Source organism: Balaenoptera borealis (assembly GCF_965194805.1).
Source record: "Balaenoptera borealis genome assembly, chromosome: 10".
Taxonomy (NCBI): domain Eukaryota; kingdom Metazoa; phylum Chordata; class Mammalia; order Artiodactyla; family Balaenopteridae; genus Balaenoptera; species Balaenoptera borealis.
The window spans coordinates 107,085,041-107,104,832 of record NC_138874.1 but is presented as its reverse complement, the minus strand read 5'-3'; the positions used below and the strand labels follow the sequence as shown (position 1 = coordinate 107,104,832).

Below are 19,792 nucleotides of genomic sequence, written 5' to 3'. Positions count from 1 at the left end.
TCATTCTCCTTAAAAAAAAAAAATCACCTTACAGATAAAGCTAAGATCCCCTCTGACCTCTATGCCTTCCCCAGGGGTAACCTTTATTAGGGCTCTGGGGTGCAACCTTCCATATGTCCCTGCAAAGAAACTTACAAGGCCAGGGGTCTGGGCACAGTGTGATGCCATCGGCTTCCACGGGTGTGCTGTGGGGCTGAGGGGAAGGAGGAGGGCTGAGGGCTGCAGGGATATCAGGGTGGCCTCCAGGAAGGGGAGGCCAGAGGCAGGGGCTCAAAGAAGGGTAGGATTCAAATGATCCCAAGGCTGGAGTCCCTGGGGCACTGGACCCACGAGATGTCAGCGCAGAAGCAGCTAGCCGCATTCATCGTTTGCAGCCAATTCGGCTTCTTTGGGAAACTCTGAAGCCCTCCCCAAGGGCCTTCAGCCTTTGCCACGCACCACTAGCACCACGATGACGATGGTGACAAGGATGGCTTCTTCTAGGCACTCTGCTGGCCCTCCCAACGGTTCTACCAGGTTGGTAATAGTGTCTCCCATTTGATAGACAAAGAAACGACAACCCAGAGAAATTAAGCAACCTGCCCCATGTCACACGTCTGGGAGCAGCAGAGCCACCGTTTGACCTTAATGCCAATGACTTTCCACAAGACGACCCTGCTTCTGCGGCCAATGGTACAGCTCCTGGGTCTGCAACAATGCCCAGCACCAGCAGGAGCTCGACAAATATTTGTAGGCTGACTTCTTGTCTGAAGACCATGAGCAATGCTGGGTGAACAGTCAAAACTAGGCTAGCTCAAGGCACTCTTCACATTATCACAGTATTTTGGTTTTTCTTCTTTAAGGTTAAAAGTCTCCATTTTCTTCCAGGAATTCCCCCACAGCCTAGAGCTTCTGCTCCTGGAAAGAGTTAAGACTTTGGCAAGAGGCTGTCCCACAAGGCAAACGAAATCTCTCCCATCCCGTCCGTCGGTGAGTGTACAGGGCACCGCGGCCGCTACTTTCTGTGAACAGCCTCCTAGTAAACGTCAGCCTCACCAGGGGGTGGGGAGTGGCCTTGATTTATTATATAGCTTTTGGACAGTTCCTACAGAAATATTGCCAAACAGTGGAATAATCAACTCTTTCACTCATACTCTTTTTTTTTTTAAGGAAAGAAAAAAGCATGCAATGAGCCTGAGCTAAATAAATAAAAATGCCACACTTTTTGCCCAACAGAATTTTCTGCGTCACTGAGAGATATTTGCAGACCTCAACAATCTTTTATCTTCACAATGATGTTCCAGCCTTCCAAGTTTTGGACATTCTGAGAACTTCTTTGATTTGGACCCTCTAATTATCTTACAATTAGCTTACTAACGAATGCCACTATTTGATATTTCATCAAGCAGATATCAAAGAACCCTCCTTCTCTCATGATCTGTCGATCTGTCTGCCCCCCTCCAGGACTGTCTAAAATCAGTTACTCATGTCTGGGGCTCACACTGGAAGTACATACATGTGGCAAGGATTCTCTGTCTTAATACTCGTTCCTGCCAATCCCAGTTACGGCTTCCAGGCTGGGGAGGAGGGCAGCATCCATCCATTCAGTCACTTCATCCATCCATCACCCACCCATCCATCCATCCACCTACTCACTGTGCCAGCGATGGAGGCCCCAAGATGGAGAGCACGTGGTCCATGCCCCCAGGGAGCTCACACAAAGAGATGCCCTGGGAGGCTCAGAGTGACGTCACTTCCTCCAGGGAAGTTCCTAAAGGGTGGAAGACCCTCCACACTATTCTCCAGCTTGGCAACCTGTCCCTCCATCACGGACGTTTCTCAGAATTTGTTATCATCTCTTTATTTCTACCAGTCTCTTGGGTTCAGCCATGAATGAGCTCGGGGGGAGGGGGGCAGGAATCAGGCCTGTTTCCCCAGTGCACAGCATATCATAAGTGCTCAGTAAACACTTGTTGAATAAGCAAATGAACATGCTACTCATACTTTGAAGATAAAAGAAAGAAAAAAGAGACAGATAGGAATGTCTATCCCTCCGAGTACCTACTGAGTTTCTCTGCTGTGGGTACTGGCTGGGGGCTGATGCCAAAATGTTTATAAAGTCAATATGATCCTGGGGAGTGGAGAGCTGCAGCTCAGGACCAGGGGCCTGGACTGTCCTGGGCAGGTCACTTCTCCTCTGGGAGCCTAACAGGCTCTGAAATTCAGACTCAGGTCTGAAATGGGTGGCTAGACGAGATGCTCTCCAGTTCCTTGAGTCGAGAATTCTGTAAAAGCCTAACATCCCTGTGAGAATTACTCCAGTTGCAGCCTCAGGGGAAACGGGCCTGGGCCAGAAGCCACCAGGTCACCTGCCCCTCTGACTTGCTCATCTATCTAGTAGGGAGTGGGGGAAGGTAGACTTAAAGCAGATGCTTTCTAAGGTGCCGCCTAAGTCTGAACTTTTATGACTATAAACCACTGGCTAAATTAACTGTGGGTGTGGCAAGCATATGTCACAGAATTTTTAAACAGAGCCCTCATTTCCAGTATTTCACTTCACTCACTCTCCCAACATTTAGTGAACCCCTACTGTGTGCCAGACACTGTTCTAATGGTGACCCACACAAGACACAGTCAGTATTGTCATGGGACATCCAGTCCAGTATGGGAGAGAGAAAATACACAGGTCAACAACTAAACAAAGGATGACTGCAGCTGGGGGCGCAGGCCAAGAACATTAATAAACAGCACAGTGTCAAAGACAGCAATTAGAGGGCGAGTATAGTTCCTTTCTAAAGGCTGGTTGGGAAGGCTTTTCTATGGAGGTGAAATCTGAACTGAGACCTAAAGGCCCCCTAGAAGAAGTGTGGGGAAGAGCATTCCAGACAGAGGACAGCAGGGGTTAGCAAAGGCTCCAGGCTACAGACAAGCTTGGGGTAGTCAAGGAACAAAAGGGCAACCAGCACAGCAAAGTGAATGGAGGAGGAGGGAGTGACTGAGACAAAGGTGAGGGCCGGCTCACATAGGACAGGGTAGGAAGGGCATTGCCAAGAGGTCCATGGATAGGACTCAGGGGGTCTGTGGACTTGGACGGAGAAAAATGTCATCTTTCTCTTCACCAGCCTCTAACTGGAAATGAGCACTTCATTGAGTCACAAATGTTGACAACAACCCACAGTAATGTTAGCAGTGCCTGGGACTTGTCAACGACGGAAATCTCAGACCCATTCATATCACCATCATTGCAGATATCTGGAAATATCACTTACGCTCCTCACTAATTCAAAATTACAGTAGCTATTAGACCAGCTGCTGGGCCTTATTAAAGTATTAACAAAAAAGCACATATACTTCAAGATCATAAAATTTTAAAGTATCTAATAACTATTTGAAAAGAACTGGTTTCCTTTGCAACCCTGCGTATTTTATTTTCTGTATGTAAAAGCATTATTCTGAGAAGGGATCCCTAGGCTTCACGCAACGACCAAAGAGCTCAGAAGCCACGGTGAGAAGTTTGTCTTTTATTGCAGGTGGGAGGAGATGCTGCAGCGGTTTCAGCAGGGGATCCAAGGGGTGCCGTTTTCATTTCTCAGAATCCCCCTGGCTGCTGGGGGAGATGGCCTGTGGTTGTCAGGGCAGTGCTGGGGGCCAGAGAGGGTGTGGCTTTGGCAGACCACTGTTCTGGCCAGTCAACAGGGTCCTTGTGGTCTCCGTCCTCCCCTCTGATCAAGAGCCTTCCAACGTGGCCCTCTGGGCCCATAAGGGCCTCATCACCCTGGCCCAAAGCCTGCTCTGGGACATCCTCCCAAAGAGCTTCAGAAAGTGAGCTCATGTGTCCACAAGAAAAATAAATGCGGCATTTGCCACTGTTTGGTTTGTATATTGGTCTAGAAAAGAAATGAGATTTTTATTTAAGAAAGCCTTCCAGCAGGACCCCAGCAGAGGCTGGGCAAACACCAGGGCGACGGACTGTAAACACACAGGAAGGCCTGAGCCCTGGGGCCGGTCGCCGTGAGCTGCAGCCCCTCGGTTTATGGCGGCCTTCCTGTTTTCCCGGCCTCTCTTCACACTGCACTCATACACAGAGTCTTTTCAATCCCTCTAGGAGAACAGAAGAATTCATTTTCACACGCCAGCGTGCACGTTTCTCTCACCCTCCCAGGGGAGTGGACCCTGACAAGAGGCCCGTTTATGGACCTTGATGGACAGATGGGGATGGGGCCCATGGGGTGAAATCCAGGGACAGAGAAAAGCTCAGAGGCGAATCCTAGGCTCCAGGGGGTTCCCCATACCGGAAGTGAAAAGGGTGCGGCCGGGCCAACTGGAAGGTGAGGGGCATTTGGGGCACTTCTGGGGCAATGCCTGGAGGCCCCATGGGGAGCAGGGCTAGATTGGGGGGCACTGAGAGTTGGTGTCGGGGACTGAACCTCGGCAGAACCCGCTCACCTCCAAGTATCAGGATCTGTGTGTCAGAGAGGAGAGACGTGGAGAGGGAGGGAGCCCTGGGTCTCTGAGTCTGGCACTAGGATAAGTGAAAAGAAAGGTAGACAGTGAGGCGTCCACGTTGCTGGAGTGAACTGTGGCCGAAGTGTGACCGTTCTGGAGGGGCCAGCTCAGCTCAGCTGTCCTTTTCCCAGGCCGCTGGCTAGAGAGAACAGGATTTTTTTTGGGGGGGGGGGGTTTCTTTTCTGTTGCACCCATTGGCATCTCCGGGTAGTGAGTTTCTCCAGCACCTGGTCCCTGGGATTTAAGGGAGGCAAAAAAGAAAAGCCAGGAGCTCACTGGCACATCACTCCTCACATCCTGAGGTCCCAGCCAGTCTGCCTCTTCCTCCATTTTTAGGAATCTTCTTCTTTTTTTTAAATGCTTCTTTTGTTTTGTTTTGGTTTTATTTTATTTATGTATTTATTTTTGGCTGTGTTGGGTCTTTGTTGCCGCGCACGGGCTTTCTCTAGTTGCGGCGAGCAGGGGCTACTCTTCATTGCGGTGCGCGGGCTTCTCACTGCGGTGGCTTCTCTTTGTTGCAGAGCACGGGCTCTAGGCGCGTGGGCTTCAGTAGTTGTTGCACGAGGGCTCAGTAGTTGTGGCTCACGGGCTTAGTTGCTCTGTAGCATGTGTGATCTTCCCGGACCAGGGCTCGAACCCGTGTACTCTGCATTGGCAGGCGGATTCTTAACCACTGCGCCACAAGAGAAGTCCCTTTAGGAATCTTCTTATATTTTTTTTATATGTGATGTCCAGAGCTCTGGACTGCCCATGGTGGGGGCAGACAGGAAACACGCATCTACTCCACGTTGTCTGGAACTGAAAGTCCTATAGTTGACGTTTCTGTTTTCCATTTTCAAGAGACACATGAATCAAATATAGCAAAATATTAAAATTTCTTTAATCCAGGTGGCAGGTACACAAATGTTCCTCAAATGACTCTCAACACTCTTCCATTTATTTAAAACACTGCAGAAGGGCTTCCCTGGTGGCGCAGTGGTTGGGAAGATGCCTGCCAATGCAGGGGACACGGGTTCGAGCCCTGGTCTGGGAAGATCCCACATGCCACGGAGCAACTGGGCCCGTGAGCCACAATTACTGAGGGCCCGTGAGCCACAATTACTGAGCCTGCGCATCTGGAGCCTGTGCTCCGCAACAAGAGAGGCCGCAATAGTGAGAGGCCCGCGCACCGCGATGAAGAGTGGCCCCCGCTTGCCGCAACTGGAGAAAGCCCTCGCACAGAAACGAAGACCCAACACAGCAAAAAATAAATAAATAAATACATAAATAAATTTAAAATGAATAGGATATTCTTTAAAAAAAAAAAAAACAACACTGCAGAAGCTCAGTGTTCACTCCTTCATACCACTGCATTCATTCTTTCCTTCACTCGTTCATCCAACTATTGTGCTCCTCCTGTAAGCAGGCACCAGGCACATGGTGGTGAATTTAAAAGATCCTTCTCGAGGAGACTTTTGCACTTGAGGGGCAAACAGACATCCAATAATAACTGGGGGTGGGAGGTGGGGAGGTGGGAGGTGCCCTGACAAAACGGCACGATGCTTTGAAAGACCCTGGCCAGGAGCTAATTTAAATTCTCTGAGGAGGTGGCCTTCAGAGCTGTGGGCCCTGTGGACCATTCCGGACACCACCACCTGCAGGCAGTTAACCCAAAGGCAGAGAAGCAAATGGGCTCCACCTGCTGGGCCCCTCCCAGGTGATACTGGCCCTCACGCAGTTACCCTGCCTCTCTACACAGCTCCCCACTTTGGAGGGTCCTTTCCTCCTATTTCAAGCTCTCTCTTCCAAATCAACATCTCAGAAGGGTCTCTTGGATCAGCCCTATGGCTCCGAGGTTGAGTGGGAGCCATTCTTGGGCCTGTTGAGAAAAACCTGGGCTCAGTATCCAGGAAAGGCATGTGGTAGCTGGTGAACTTGCTCGCCCTGGACGAAGAGGATGGAGAAGAAAGTCTGGCTCCCCAGGGGTGTGCGGAGACCATGGCATCTGAGGTCCCCACCCCTCCCCACCCCTAGGCCCTACTCTCTCCAGGCCTAAAGAACCAGATGGTCCCGGGAGGGTGGCGGCAGATTCCAGGGACTCTCCTTCCTCTCCCCTCTCTGAAGGCTACTTGTGAGTTGTCAGTGGCAAAACCCTCCCCAACATTCTCCCAGCCCCAGAAGAAGAGCCCATCTTCTCTCCCCCCACTGCCCCACGTACCTCCAGATCAAGGGCGAACTTGGGCAGCCCCCAACACAAGAGTGGCCCAGCAGAGTGGGAGCTGTTGTGCATTCCAGGAAGAAAGTCAAGTGCTAAGGGGAGTGGTCCCGGGCTCCAGCGAAGCCCTTCACACACCTGGTCTCATTGGACTGGGTCCATGAGCACTGTTTTCAGCTGAGGAAACTGAGGCTCAGCAAGATTAAGTAGCTTGTCAGGTGGCTGGAGAGCGGGTGGGGTTTGAACCCAAGTCTGCCTGGACCCAGAGGCCCTGATCTCTTAGGCCAACTGCACTCTCAGCCCCAAGAACACCGTGGGGACTCCGACCTGAGGTTTTAAGGACGGAAGGTGGGTCTGAGGTCATTTCCCCACCACTTAGCACCCTACTTCCTCCCTGCTCACATCTGCCTTCGTGGGATGCACGTGGCTTCCTTTCACTTCATAAACACCAATTAAGGGAGCTCCTCCTCCGTGCTGGGCATGTGGGGAGCACAGAGAGAACGGGTCACCTGCTGTCACAGCACAACTGAAGAATCTGGAGAGGGGGGGCCCGGCGAGAGGACTGAGCAGGCCTGGGACGGCATGTGAGTCCCACCTGGCCTGGGGAGCTGGTGGAGGCCAGGCCACGCGGAGAAGCCATTCAGAAAAGCTAAAGGGCCACGAGTGGCCTCACGTTCCACGGCAGGCGCAGGGCAGTTGACCCAGTGCCCCGGGCAGAAGTCTCCAGAGCAGCTGGGCCTGCGGAGTTCTGGGTAACAGCATCATCCTATATCCACGCTCAAAGGATCTGAGTATAATAAACACAGTATGGCACATCCGTGACCTCTAGCAGTCAGGAGCAGATAAGACGCCTTCATGCAGCAAGGCGGAGTGCCCCACCCTGGGCACACAGGGGAGAAGGGCCAGGGCTCCCACCAGCACAGAGAGTCCTCGTCCAGTCCCCAAGCCTCCTCACCACAGCCGTGTTCGGAGCGGGGCCGGGGACAGACCGCCCTTGTGCATTTGGCTGTGCCAGCCCCTCGGGAGACAAGCACCCTCTGCTCTTGGAGCTGCCTGGCCGTGTGGGTGCTGGATACAGAGGACAGGGCTGTGTACTGAGCAGGGCAGCTCCTTGGGGAGAACCCACATGTCCCAGTGCCTGGCCACTGGGTGAGAACCCACATCCCCGGCAGCAGGGAAGGGGGGCCCAGAGGCTCACCACCCCGCCTCAGCTCCCAAAGCCTGGGGCTGCTTCCCGAGGGCAGGACCCACGGGCCCCAGGAAGGAAGGGCGGAAAGCTACAAGGGAGGGCTCAGGGCCAGGTGTGGCCCACCTCCACCGCCCTCCCACAAGCTGTGCAACTTTGGTCCAATTACAGAATCTCTCTGTGCCTTGGTTTCCCCAGCTGAAAAGTGGAGTAAAATAACAGCCTCAAAGGGTAATTGGGAGATAATCCTGCCCGGCACACACCAAATACTCGACGAATGTTGGCTGCATCTTTATATCAATCAGCAAAGGCATCAGCTTGGAGCTCCTACCTGGCATCACTTTACTGCATTAATCGATTTGTACCTGACTCACCGTTCTGACGGCTCCAGTTAACAGGCCCCTTGCTCCCCTCCCCGTCCCTCCCCACGCCCCCTCGAGGCAGGACAGCTTACCTATGGTCCTTCGGAGGTCTTCACACTGGCTAATGTGAGGGAACTTCAGGATTTCCTTCCACTTCTTGCTTTTCCCTTTGCGCTTTCCTCCGCCCCCTGCAGAGATGGGGGAGAAAGAAGAGGAGCTGATGCTGGTGTTGTCCAAGGCTCCAGAGCCTGTGTCCCAGCCCAGTGAGCCTGTGCACGGCTTCCTGGCTGGGAGACAGGGACGCGCCCCCTCGCCGGCCGGCATCGAGCCTGTGTGTTCTTCCTGCAGGCTCGCTCGGGCCTGGCCCCCGCCACCACCAGCAGCAGCGGTCCCTCCCATCCTCCACGCCTGCACCCATACCGGGCACCCTGTTCTTCCTCGGCGTCTCCCACGGCTGTGCAGCCCTGCTGGGTGCCCGGTATTCACCCCAGACTCGACCACAACCTTCTGACGGCAGGGGCCAGGCCTGTCGGCCTGGGAAATCCTGGTGAAATGGATTCACAAGCGGGTGGACTGCAGCCCCCTCACCACCTCATTTTATCCTCTTGTTTCCTGGGGAGAGTTCCCATCCCCAGCTGGAGGCCAGGTGTTGGGGACAAGGACTTCAACTCCCACTTGTCCTGGGTACCCCCTTCTTCTCCCGCCTCACAAACCCCAGGGTCTCAGGGGATGCATTTCTCAAGGCTGGAAGGACTCCTGAAGGACCCCGTCAGGCCTTGCTTCCTGCCCAGTGTGCACATGTAATGAACACGCACACGCTAGGGACACACACGCAATGGATATGCACACATGATAGACATACAAACACAATGAACACACATGTAACAAACACACACAATGAACACGTACATGCAATGAACACACGGAGCTAACTAAGGTGCACACACAGGTGTTCCCATCATCCCTGCCACACCTTATCCGTGGACAGATGTCAGAACGCTCAGGTGTGCAAACAGCAAGGGGGGGCCGACTCCAGCCTACGTGTCCCTGAGCCCACCACCATTTGGAACTTGGACCTGGAGGCACCTCTGTGTCACGTGGCCAGGACCCCGCCAAGAACCTGAGATGCCATCGTCTGCCCACTGCCCCCAGAGTGGCCCTTAAATTCCACTGGTCAGTGACTCACCAAAGGTCACATAGTCCTTTAGGCCCCTCAGCGTCTCAGAATTTTAAGTGCTTCTTATCCCCCTTTATGTGATCACCACCCCAAGTACCCACGAAGTTTGGGGCCAGTTAAAGAGACACCAGATCTTGGCCAGGTCCTCAGCACCCTGGGCTGCTCCCCCCAGCCTCTGACCCCCAGAGAGGGTCTGGGCAGGGCAAGGCCCCTTCCTCCAGCCAGCCAACCCAAGGACATCCGGAGGAGCTCGGCTCTGGGCCCGCTCCCGGCCCAGTGTGTTCCGGGGCTGGCACAGAGCTGATTTCAATAAAGGGAGATTCCCAACTCATCCAACTGCCCTGCAGAGCTGAGGCCATCTTCCTGAACAGCAAGTGGGTGGGCTTCTGAGGATGGGACCAGGACCCCCAGCTGGGGGGCCAGGAAGGAGGAGAGGGAGCTGACGGCAGAGGGGCAGGACACGGTCCATTTCCCAGCGCTCTGCTCGTTCTGTCTTCAGCCCAGCCAACCAGCCCCAGCTTCCTCTGCTCAAGTCTCCACAAAGGTCAAAGGCCCCAGCCTCCAGGGAATGAAACAAATGTGTATGGGGCTCATGCTGTGGCCAGACACTGTTTGAACATTATCTTACTTAATCCTCAGAATGACTCGTGGAGGAGGAAATCACTGGGCATATCACAGATGCAGAAACAGACGTCCGATGTTGCGTAACCCACCAGCTGATGGCCTGTCCGACACCACTGCGCTCTTTGCTCCAGCCGGCGCCAACACGCCATCACACGTCCACACACACCTCAGAGCCCTTCTGCTGGCCCTGCCCTGGTCCCCGCTCTAACTCTCCCAGGCAGAACTATTACTATTCCCACTTGACAGACAAGGAAACTGAGGCGCAGGGAAGCAAGTCACCTATAGCCCCACAGCTCACAAACGGCAGGGCCAAGACCCCAGCCTGAGCAGAATCCAGACCCTAGGCATTCACGCTCACCCTTCTGTCTCTAAAGCTCCCTTTCGGGAGCACCGAAAGCAAAGGAAACTCCCAGGTATGAAAGAGGAAGCTGGCATCGGACCTCAGAAGTGATACGGCACCCGGTAGGAGGAAACAGAACTCGGATCTCTCCAGCTGAGGCCCAAGCCACCGAGAAAAGACGCCACCCCGGGCCCGAGGCCTGAAGAGCTGCTCTGTTGGACCCACATGTGGCTTGTTGGTTTGTTTGCCTGTTCATTGAACCCGGTGTCAAGATTTAAACATGGAGATGTTACATATGAATCCAGATTTGGGACTTCTCTCCCATAACCAGACACCCCCCATGGCGAGGATCAGCTGGAGCTGGGCAGCAGCTGCCCCTGTGGACAAGACAAGTGGCCTCCATGTGGCAGCTGGCCCGGCCCCTGTAAAGGTTAGTTATGTGCATCCCCCAGGGAAGGGCCACCATCTCGGGAAATCAGCCAAGTCCGGTGCTCCCATCCCCATCAGCTCCGGCTCCGAGGCTTAAAAGGGCCATTAGAACTCATCCAGTCCGCACCCCCCGCGCCCCCATTGATTCCCACACTATTTGTTCCCAGATCTGGCTGGGATTAAGCACTTTTGTGTGTGTGGTAAAATATACATAACAGAAAATGTACCATTTTAACCATTTGTAGGTATGCAATTCAGTGGCATTAAGTACATTCACATTGTTGTGCAACCGTCACCACCATCCACCTCCAGAGCTTCTTCATCATCCCAAATGGAAACTCTGTACCCATCAAACACCAGCTTCCACACTCCCCTCTACCCCTGGCAACCACCTTTCTACTTTCTGTCTCTCTGATTTAAGTACTCTAGGGACCTCACGCGTGACATCGTACAAGATGTGCTCTTTTGTGACTGGCTGATTTCACTTAGCATGATGCCTTCAAGGTACATCCATGTTGTAGCATGTGTCAGATTTCACTCCATTTTAAGGCTGAATAATACTCCGTTGTGTGTATACAGCACATTTTGTTTATTCATTTGTCTGTTGATGGATACTTGGGTTGTTTCCACCTTTTGGCTATCATGAATACTGCTGCTCTGAATGTCTGGGTCCCTGCTTTCAATTTTTTTGGGTATATGCCTAGGAGCAGAATTGCTGGATCATATGGTAATTCTGTGTTTACCTTTTCTGAGGAACTGGTGAAGCCCTCTTGACAAAACAGACTCCCAGGCTGCACCCCATCAGCCTGAGCCCCAACTCCCTGTGATCGGAACCCAGGAGTCGGGCTACGTAAAAGGCTCCCCAGGCGATTCTTAGGTAGCCAGTCTATGGCAACACGAGTCTATTTAAGACACACACACACTTTTTTATAGATTAATTTATCCATTAAGAAAATTAACACCAAAAAATTTAAAAATAAAGAAAATTAACAAAATTCATTAATTCATTAAACCAATATGTGTAGAGCATCTAGTAAATGCCGAGCACCATGCAGGTGCTGGGGACATGGGGACGGGCAAGATAGATGGGGTGTCACCCTCTTGGGTGCCCGATCTAGTAAGGAAGATAAACATCAAAGGTTTGATTTCAGTGGTTCTCAACCCCTGGGCAATTTGTCCTCCAGGGGACATTCGGCAGTGTCTAGAGATATTTGGAGTTGTCACAACTGGATGAGGGTGCTACCAGCATCTAGCAGGTAGAGGCCAGAGATACAGTTAAACCTTGTACCATGAGCAGGACAGCACCCCACAACACAGAACAACGTGCTCGAAGTGTCAACAGTGCTGAAATGGAGAAATGCTGCTTTATTTAATGACCATTATGACCAACACTCAGGAGAAGTGCGAGGTTTGGGAGAGACTCGCTAGTAATGGGGCAACAGTGGTGGTAGTAGGGAGGTGGCAAAGGTGAGTCAAGGCTGGAGGATGTGACACAGAGGCTGGCGTTATGAAGGGCCGGTGGGTACCACACAGCCACCTGGGGCTTCCTTCTTCCTCTTCCTTACCTCCTCATGCCCCAGAACAGGGCAGGGACTAGGGCAGGCAAGGTAATGCTTCCCCAAAGTATCCCTTAATCCCTGGCACCTGTGAATATGTTAGGTTATGTGGCAAAGGGAATGAAGGTTGCAGATTGAATTAAGGATAATGACAGGGACATTATCCTGGATGATCTGGGTGGACCCGATGTAACCAGAGTTCTTAATTGTGGAAGCAAAGGTGGGAGAGTCAGCTCAGAGTGATGTGATGTGAGAAAGACTAGACCAGCTGTTGCTGGCTTTGAAGAAGGAAGGGGCCACGAGCCAAGGAATGCAGGCGACCGCTAGAAGCTGGACAAGGCAAGAACACAGATTCTCCCCTAGAGCCCCCAGAAAGGAAAGAGCCCTGCCAACACCCTAGTTTTAACCCAGTGAGACCCAGGTCAGACTTCTGACCTCCAGAATTGACCCCTCTGCCTGTCGAAGCCCTGCTCTTTCTTCAAGCCCCCAACGTTATGCCCCTTCCAGGGCTGCCCTTGAGAGGCAGATCCCTTGTCTGCCCACAACCCTCTCCCAGCTCAGCCCAGACCTGCTCCATATCCTTCAAGAGGGTAGGGCAGCTAACACAACTGGCCTGGACAATTGCATGCTTTTGTTAAGTTATGTTGACTGATTGGTTAAGTGAATATTTGCTTAGCACTGAACTAGGTGCTACACGCTTGGTCCTCAGTAAGGCAGTTACTAGCCCCATTTCACAGATGAGAAACCTGAGGCTCAGGGAGAGGAATTAACGGGGCCAATGAATGAACCACACATGCAAACAGGAGCGTGTATCTTCTCCAGCCCACACTGACCGGCAGCCACTTCCTGTCTTGAGCATCCTTGGGCTTTACTTTCTTTACCAACCAGACTACTGCTGCTCACAGTTTACCTTCCACATGCTAAAAATGAGACGGCCAAGAGGACAGAGTGCCTACCTTCGTGGACGTCCAGCTCATTCCATGCGTAAAAGAGCAGAGCTGAGTGAGACCACTGGGGGTGTGGCTAGGCAGGCGGCTGCATGGAGGAAGGGGGGCCCCAGCCAGGGAGGGGATGCCAGCAGCACAGGCCGGGAGCCAAGCAGGAGGGCTCCTATCAGAGGTGAGAAGAGACCAAGACGCCGGGCTTGTGGACATGGGCTGAACTCCACCCACTCATGGCTCTGGGGAAGGCACCAAAGGACCAGGGCAGCAGGTCTCTCTCCTGGGTGGGCAAGAGTGCAAGCAAAACCTGGAGAAAGGTGGGCGACAGGAAGATGCAGCCTCCCGAGAGGAAGTTGCTTACCGAATCCCTTCTGCTTTCTCCAGCCCCCAGGGTCTCCCTTGGCTGCCAGCAATGGCCTCGTGCAGGTACACCCCAGATGGGCCGAGGGAAGTGTGATAAGGGGGTGGCAGGGCAGGAGGAGGGAGAGTGCCAGGAGGAGGGCAAGTCCTAGCGAGGATGGAGCGCAGGACTTGGGAGAAAAGCAAAGTAATAAAGAGCTACCGTGTCTTAAGCACGGGCCAAGTGCTCATAACAGGGTGAGCTACTGAGAAACTAACTGGCATTTCTTTTGCTCCTGTGGATGCGCCCAGAGAAGAATGAAAAGATCATGCCAAAAAACTGCCATGAGAAAACGGTCACTGTGGGGGAAGAAATCAGCTGTTATTCTTGTTGCTTTTACTGTTTTCCAGGGAGGTGTTCGTGCTTTGAAGGCTGAGGACTGAAATGAGAACGAGAGGGAGACAGTATGGTGGGGAGGCCTGTGCCCCTGCTGGACCCCAGTGACGAGGGGCTCTGAGCTGTGAGGGACCCGGGACCAGCCTGGCACAGGGGAGTGGAAATGCGCTCTCCTCCAAAGGACACTGACAAAATCGGCAACAGCAGTGACCCCGATGGTGTGAGGTCTTATTTGCTGGACTCCTTTGAGCCCTGGGTCTTCTCGTGCCATCCATGGAAGGGAGTGGGACAGACCTTTGCAAAACAATTGACCTTGAACTCCTCATCAATCTTACAGTGTATTTGATTCGGAAGTTATAGAAATGTGGCATTTCCTGTACTACCAGAGTCAGGGAGCTGTTTGTTAAGACACCCTCTCATTTAATCCTCACATCAACCACACAAGGTAGGTCCTCTTACTGGACCCATTTGACAGGTGAGGAAATACAGTCTCAGAAAGGCAAGAACCTTGCCTCAAATCACTCAAGCGGTTTGTGTCACACACCCAGGCATCCTGACTCCTAGTCTAATGTTCTCTTCCTCCCTGGTCAGAGAAAGGTTCCCTGGGGGAAGCTGAGAAAGACTCTCTGCATTTGTTGGAAAGACCTTCCTTCACACCCTTGAATCAGTGGTTCCCAATGTGGTCCTTGGACCAGTTGCACCAGCATCACTGGGGAATTTGTGAGAAATGCAAAATCTTGCGCCCCACCTTAGATCTACTGAGTCAGAAACTCTGGGAGGGGGCCTAGTGGTCTGTTTTAATGAGCCTTCCAGGTTGATTCTGATGCACAGTCAAGTTTGAGAAAGTCCTTGAGCATCACGTGGGAAATGGGACGACAATGGGACCACTCTTTCTGGAAATTTCTCTCTCTGACTTATTATTTCTGCCCTGCCTACTTCTTTTTTAGATCTGAAAAAATTCACAGCAGTTTGGACCAGTTCGGTGATCCTGGGGTCTGACTCTGACAAGAACCCCGGTCCCTGTCCCCTGCCTGGCTTGAGCATTCTTCTCACACGACGCCCATAAAAGCACTTACCCGGCCACTCGCCGGGGTAGGAAGGCAAACTGGATGCGGACCCAACTGTTTCCAGAAATCCAGAGGGAGACACCGGAGAGAAGCTCACCAATGGCCATGGTGGGAACAGGTTGGTGAGATGGCCTCAGGGGCCCACCACACCCGGCACCAGGCCCAGGTCTGGCTCCCTACGGAGCAGGCAGGACCCACCTCAAACCCCGCCCAAATCATCAGTGCACACACCATATACTTCCTGGGTACCTCTTCCCATTCTGACCTCTTCCCTTTGGACCTTTATTGTTCTCTGGAACCCAGAGAGAAGAGCATCATCCCTGGAGATAAGCACACTGGGATCCGGAGAGGACCTGATTCGTTTTGTGGGCCCTGAGGAAGTGGAAGCCGGTCTTCCCATGGACCACATCCTCCAGGACAGACTTGTCAACTCACATTGGAAAACCGTGTTGGTGAGTGCGGTTCTAACCAAGGTGAGCAGGAAGAGAGAATCATTTAAGCTGACCCACAAAGACAGGGATTATTACCAGGATCACTGGAGCCTCTAGGAATCCAAGGAGAGGCAGCCAAGAGCAGCTGGGTTTGTGGGAACAGGAAGGCTGTGGAGACACGGAGAACCCGGGGCTGGCGTGTCTCCGCCTCTCACTCCGCCATGCGCCTCTCTGCAGACCACGCCAGGCTTACTCACCTCCTTGCATGGAACCCAACTGGCTGTTGTTGTATAACAAAGAAACTGACTTTGTCCCTGGTTCCTGGTAGGTGACCTCCCAGTCCTGGGAATTGTCCGAGTGATGGGGGTGTGGGTTTTATTCATGGTGGGCCCCCGGAACCATACCCGAGCTCATGCTAAGGAGATGACTCAAGCTGGGGCTGGCCATGCCAGAATGACCAACCACGGGCTTAGAGAGTTGGGGCTTTGAGCCAAATGATGGTGTCCAAACTTCGGGGAGGGGAAGGGGGCTGGAGACTGGGTTCAAACACGTGGCTAATGATTCAATCAATCACGCCTAAGTAATGAAAAGTCCAATAAAAACTCTGGGCACTGGGCTTGAGTGAACTTCCTGGCTGGTGATCATACACTGGTGCCGGGAGGGTGACGTGTCCCTAGCAGACCTTGCCCTATGCATCTCCCCCTTTCGCTGGTTCAGATTTGTATCTTTTGCTCTAATAAAATTGTAAATATAGCCCTCTCCTGAGCTCTGTGAGTCGTCCTAGTGAATCACCAAACCCGAGAGGGGTTGGGGGAATCCCCAAATTTGTAGCCAATTAGTCAGAAGTATGTGTGGCCTGGGGACCCTCAAACCGGCGGCTGCGGTCTGAAGTGAGGGTGGGCCTGTGGGGACTGCGCTTCCTCTGTGGCGTCTTTGCTCACTCGGGGTAGTCAGTCTCAGAATGGTGTTGCAGCCGGCAAGCCCCAAAGCCCCCTCCCTGCCCATCTGCCAGAATCCTGAGTCTAGAGTCCCAAGGAGCAGATCTGATTGGCCAACTCACCTTTTCTCTCCAGGCACGCCACATGTTGTGGGCCAGCCTAGGCTCTGAAATTACCCAATCAGCTGTGGCCCTTGTGGATGGGGCGAGACGGAGGGGCTGAGTGAGCTTTGCCCGTTCAGTGCAGAGGCCCCCCAGGTGGGGCCAGATGTAACTAGAGGCAGCACAGGCGAAACCACAGAAACAGCTGCCCTCCCTTCCAAAACGGTTTAGGGCACTGCTGGTTAAAGGCACAAGGACACAGGATGGAGGGGGGCCCGGGCTACAGGGGCCCCAGGATTCTCAGCAGGGCCTCTTCCTCCTGCCACCTCAGAGCCCCTTCCTCGGAATGGCTTGTGGGTCACCAAGCTTCCAGGAGGCTTGGAAAGGTCACGCTAATGCCAGGGACCAAATCTGTTAGAAATTCAAATTGTGTTGTTAAGCAGGTCTTTAGAATACACATCTGGGGGCTGGGGGGTGAGAACCCTGAAAACTGGAGGAGCTCTCAGCGCATTTGGATCAAGGTCTGGGAGGGTCTCAAGCATCCTGGTGACGGTACATGGGAAGGATCGCTCTCTGTGTTGCCAGCCACAGAAGCTGACGACTCAGCCACTCCAGCCGGTCAAGTGGAAGGCACTGTGACAATTCTGCCTGGGACGTCTGTGAGGCTAAAGAGTCTGTTCAATTCCTTTCTACCCAGGTGAGTTCTCAGGACTCAGTTTCCACAGCACTGCCAGCAGGGCTGGTTTTCCAGAAAACGTCACCACGGGGGGGCCGTGGGTGTTTTCAAAGGCCACAGGCCACGCGGAGGAGGCCAGTTTTCCTGCTGGGGTAGGTGACCCCGGTGTCTGCTTGTTTCTATGCTCGCCCTCCCTGCCACTAGCACTTCTGTCCCATCCACCTGGGCTCTGTCCCCTTTGCCATTGCCAGAGTGGCGCCCACAGCTGAAGCTGATGAGGAGGGTGTGGGCATCCCACTGGTTCAGAGTCTCTTTTCATACAGCCCCAAACAAGGCAAGATCCCAATTATAGGGCCATTTGGGACTGCGTCACTGAGTGACTCAAGCCTTTTCCAAAGGGACATGACTCCAGCCAAATGTACTTGAGGTGACCTCAGCCTGCAGGGGACTTTCTCCAACCCAATGCACTTGGCAACCACTGTGAAAGGGAGACGGGCCCACCCCTCTGGCCTCAGTTTCCTCACCTGGGATGGGAGGGGGAGGAGGGGGCGGGGGAGGGTGGTGCCAGGTCGTGGCAGCAGAACCCTTTTTTTTCAAAAGATTGTTTTTTAAGATCGCATTAGTACAGATAAGAAGGGAGCTGATCGGGTGCGTGGGGCAAGGGGGATGGAGCTTGCAAACCCAGGGCCAGGGGCCTCGTTCTATTTTTGTAGGTCTCACTTTCTAGAAATATCCAGTACTCACAGGGTCTCTGCCTCAGGACACCCTCTTTTGTGACATGTCCTGGACACCCCCTGCATCTAGGTGACTCCCCCCTCCATCCTCCCCTGTCCTCCACGCCTCCGTTACCCCACTGTCCCAAAGCGCTGGAGCTGGGAGGTCAGGATCTGGTGGCGCCGAGTGGAGACGCCCCCAGAACTACCCGCTGATGGAAATGTTTGGACGAAAACACAACACGAGGGGCTGCCAAAGGCACCTCTGGCCCAGAATCTCCTGTGATGGGAACTGTGCCATTTATGCGGGGCAGCCGAGTCCACGGTTCTCCGGGGCAGGAAGCATCCGGTAGCCCTGGTGTCTTCAAGTGCGTCCAGCGCCTTCCTAGCTGGCATAGGACCCCGGGGGTGGGCGAGAAAGGGAGGAGGGCAGGGCTCGGGGCACAGAGCCTCTTCCCACCCAGAGGGGCTTGCCACCTTCACACCACCACCACCTGAATTCATCAGAATTCAGGATGAAGCCCTGGGCTCCAGTCAAAAGGCCGACACTGGTGCAGGCGCAGCCAGGCCGGGGGAGCACGCACCCTGCCCAAACTCAGCGAAGCAGGGAGGAGGGGACAGGAGCGGAGGCCTTTCCAGGGCCTGCCTACCCGCCTGGGAGCTGAACTCCGCGGCTTAGTTGGGGTTTCCGTTGTTCACAGGGACCCCACCAGGAGGGTGGGCAAAAACCATGGTGGGCAAACAGAAGCAGTGCATTCCCACACCCCAGGCCTCAAGGCCGGCTGCACCCTCCATGGGACCAGACATGGCGAGGCAAAGACACACAGGGATCCTGACCACGGAACGTTTCGTGGTGCCACAGCTGTCAGCTACAAGAACCTAAAACCTCCAGTATGTTCTTCAAAGGAAGCGCGGTACTGAAGCGGCGGGAGGTAGCGGTGGTGAGCGGCACGGGGCGTGTGCGGCCTGCGGGCAGGTCCCAGCACCTCCAGGCCCCACTCCATGGCCACGTCACAGTCGGGTTTCCAGGGCAGAAGAACCTCAGCCACAACCAGAAGGATCCCACAACCTCAATTAGGAAAACCCAAACCAACACCAGGCCTGGTGACTGGTTGCCATGGGGCTGGGGGGACGCGGCCCCTCCCCATCGCACTGAGCCTGAGACACAGGAGGCCTCTGGTGTGGCTTTGGGGTGGCAGTGGGAGGGCAGGGAGGCCCGGGGACGGTCCCTCCCAGGAAACCCTTGCTGCCAAGGGCAGCGCTACGACTGGGCCACCTTGACCAGAGGCTGCTGCCCTTGAGTGATGGCTGCGCTGTTTACCAGGGCTTCTCACGCCCACTGCCTCCGGGTCTCTTCACTGGAATATGATAAATGGCTATCACAGCATGTTATCTGAGCCCTGCCACACACATGGTCTTCCCCAAGCCACTCAGTGTTTCCTCTTGCAAAGGAAGATGCTGCTACCCAATCTGCACCGCTGCGATAAGAGTTAGAGTCAAGTGTGCAAGTACCTGGCACAGAGCAGGGGCTCACTGAATGCAGCCATTATCTACACCACCACCATCATCACCACTGCCAGCCCATCGCCACCATTCCCACCCCCACCAACCTCACCATCAACATCACTGCCACCCCCCCATCATCCCCACCACCATCGCCGCTGTCAACATCATCCCCACTACCATGATCATCCTCACCACCACCACCACCAACATCACCACTGCCATCCCATCACCACCATTCCCACCCCCACCAACCTCACCATCAACATCACTGTCACCCCCCATCATCCCCACCACCATCGCCACTGTCAACATCATCCCCACTACCACGAT

The 19,792-nt window shown here is 53.7% G+C and overlaps 1 protein-coding gene across 7 annotated transcripts in view; it reads right to left on the bottom strand.

Moving 5' to 3' along the window:
- The window catches only part of GRK5 (G protein-coupled receptor kinase 5), a 220,162-nt gene that overhangs the window by 108,469 nt on the left and 91,901 nt on the right, over positions 1–19,792 (bottom strand). For all 7 annotated transcript variants that reach the window (XM_082406953.1, XM_082406956.1, XM_082406959.1 and 4 more), the window contains exon 2: positions 8,320–8,415. In XM_082406953.1, the coding sequence (XP_082263079.1) occupies positions 8,320–8,415 (96 nt within the window). The remainder of the gene's footprint in view (positions 1–8,319; positions 8,416–19,792) is intronic.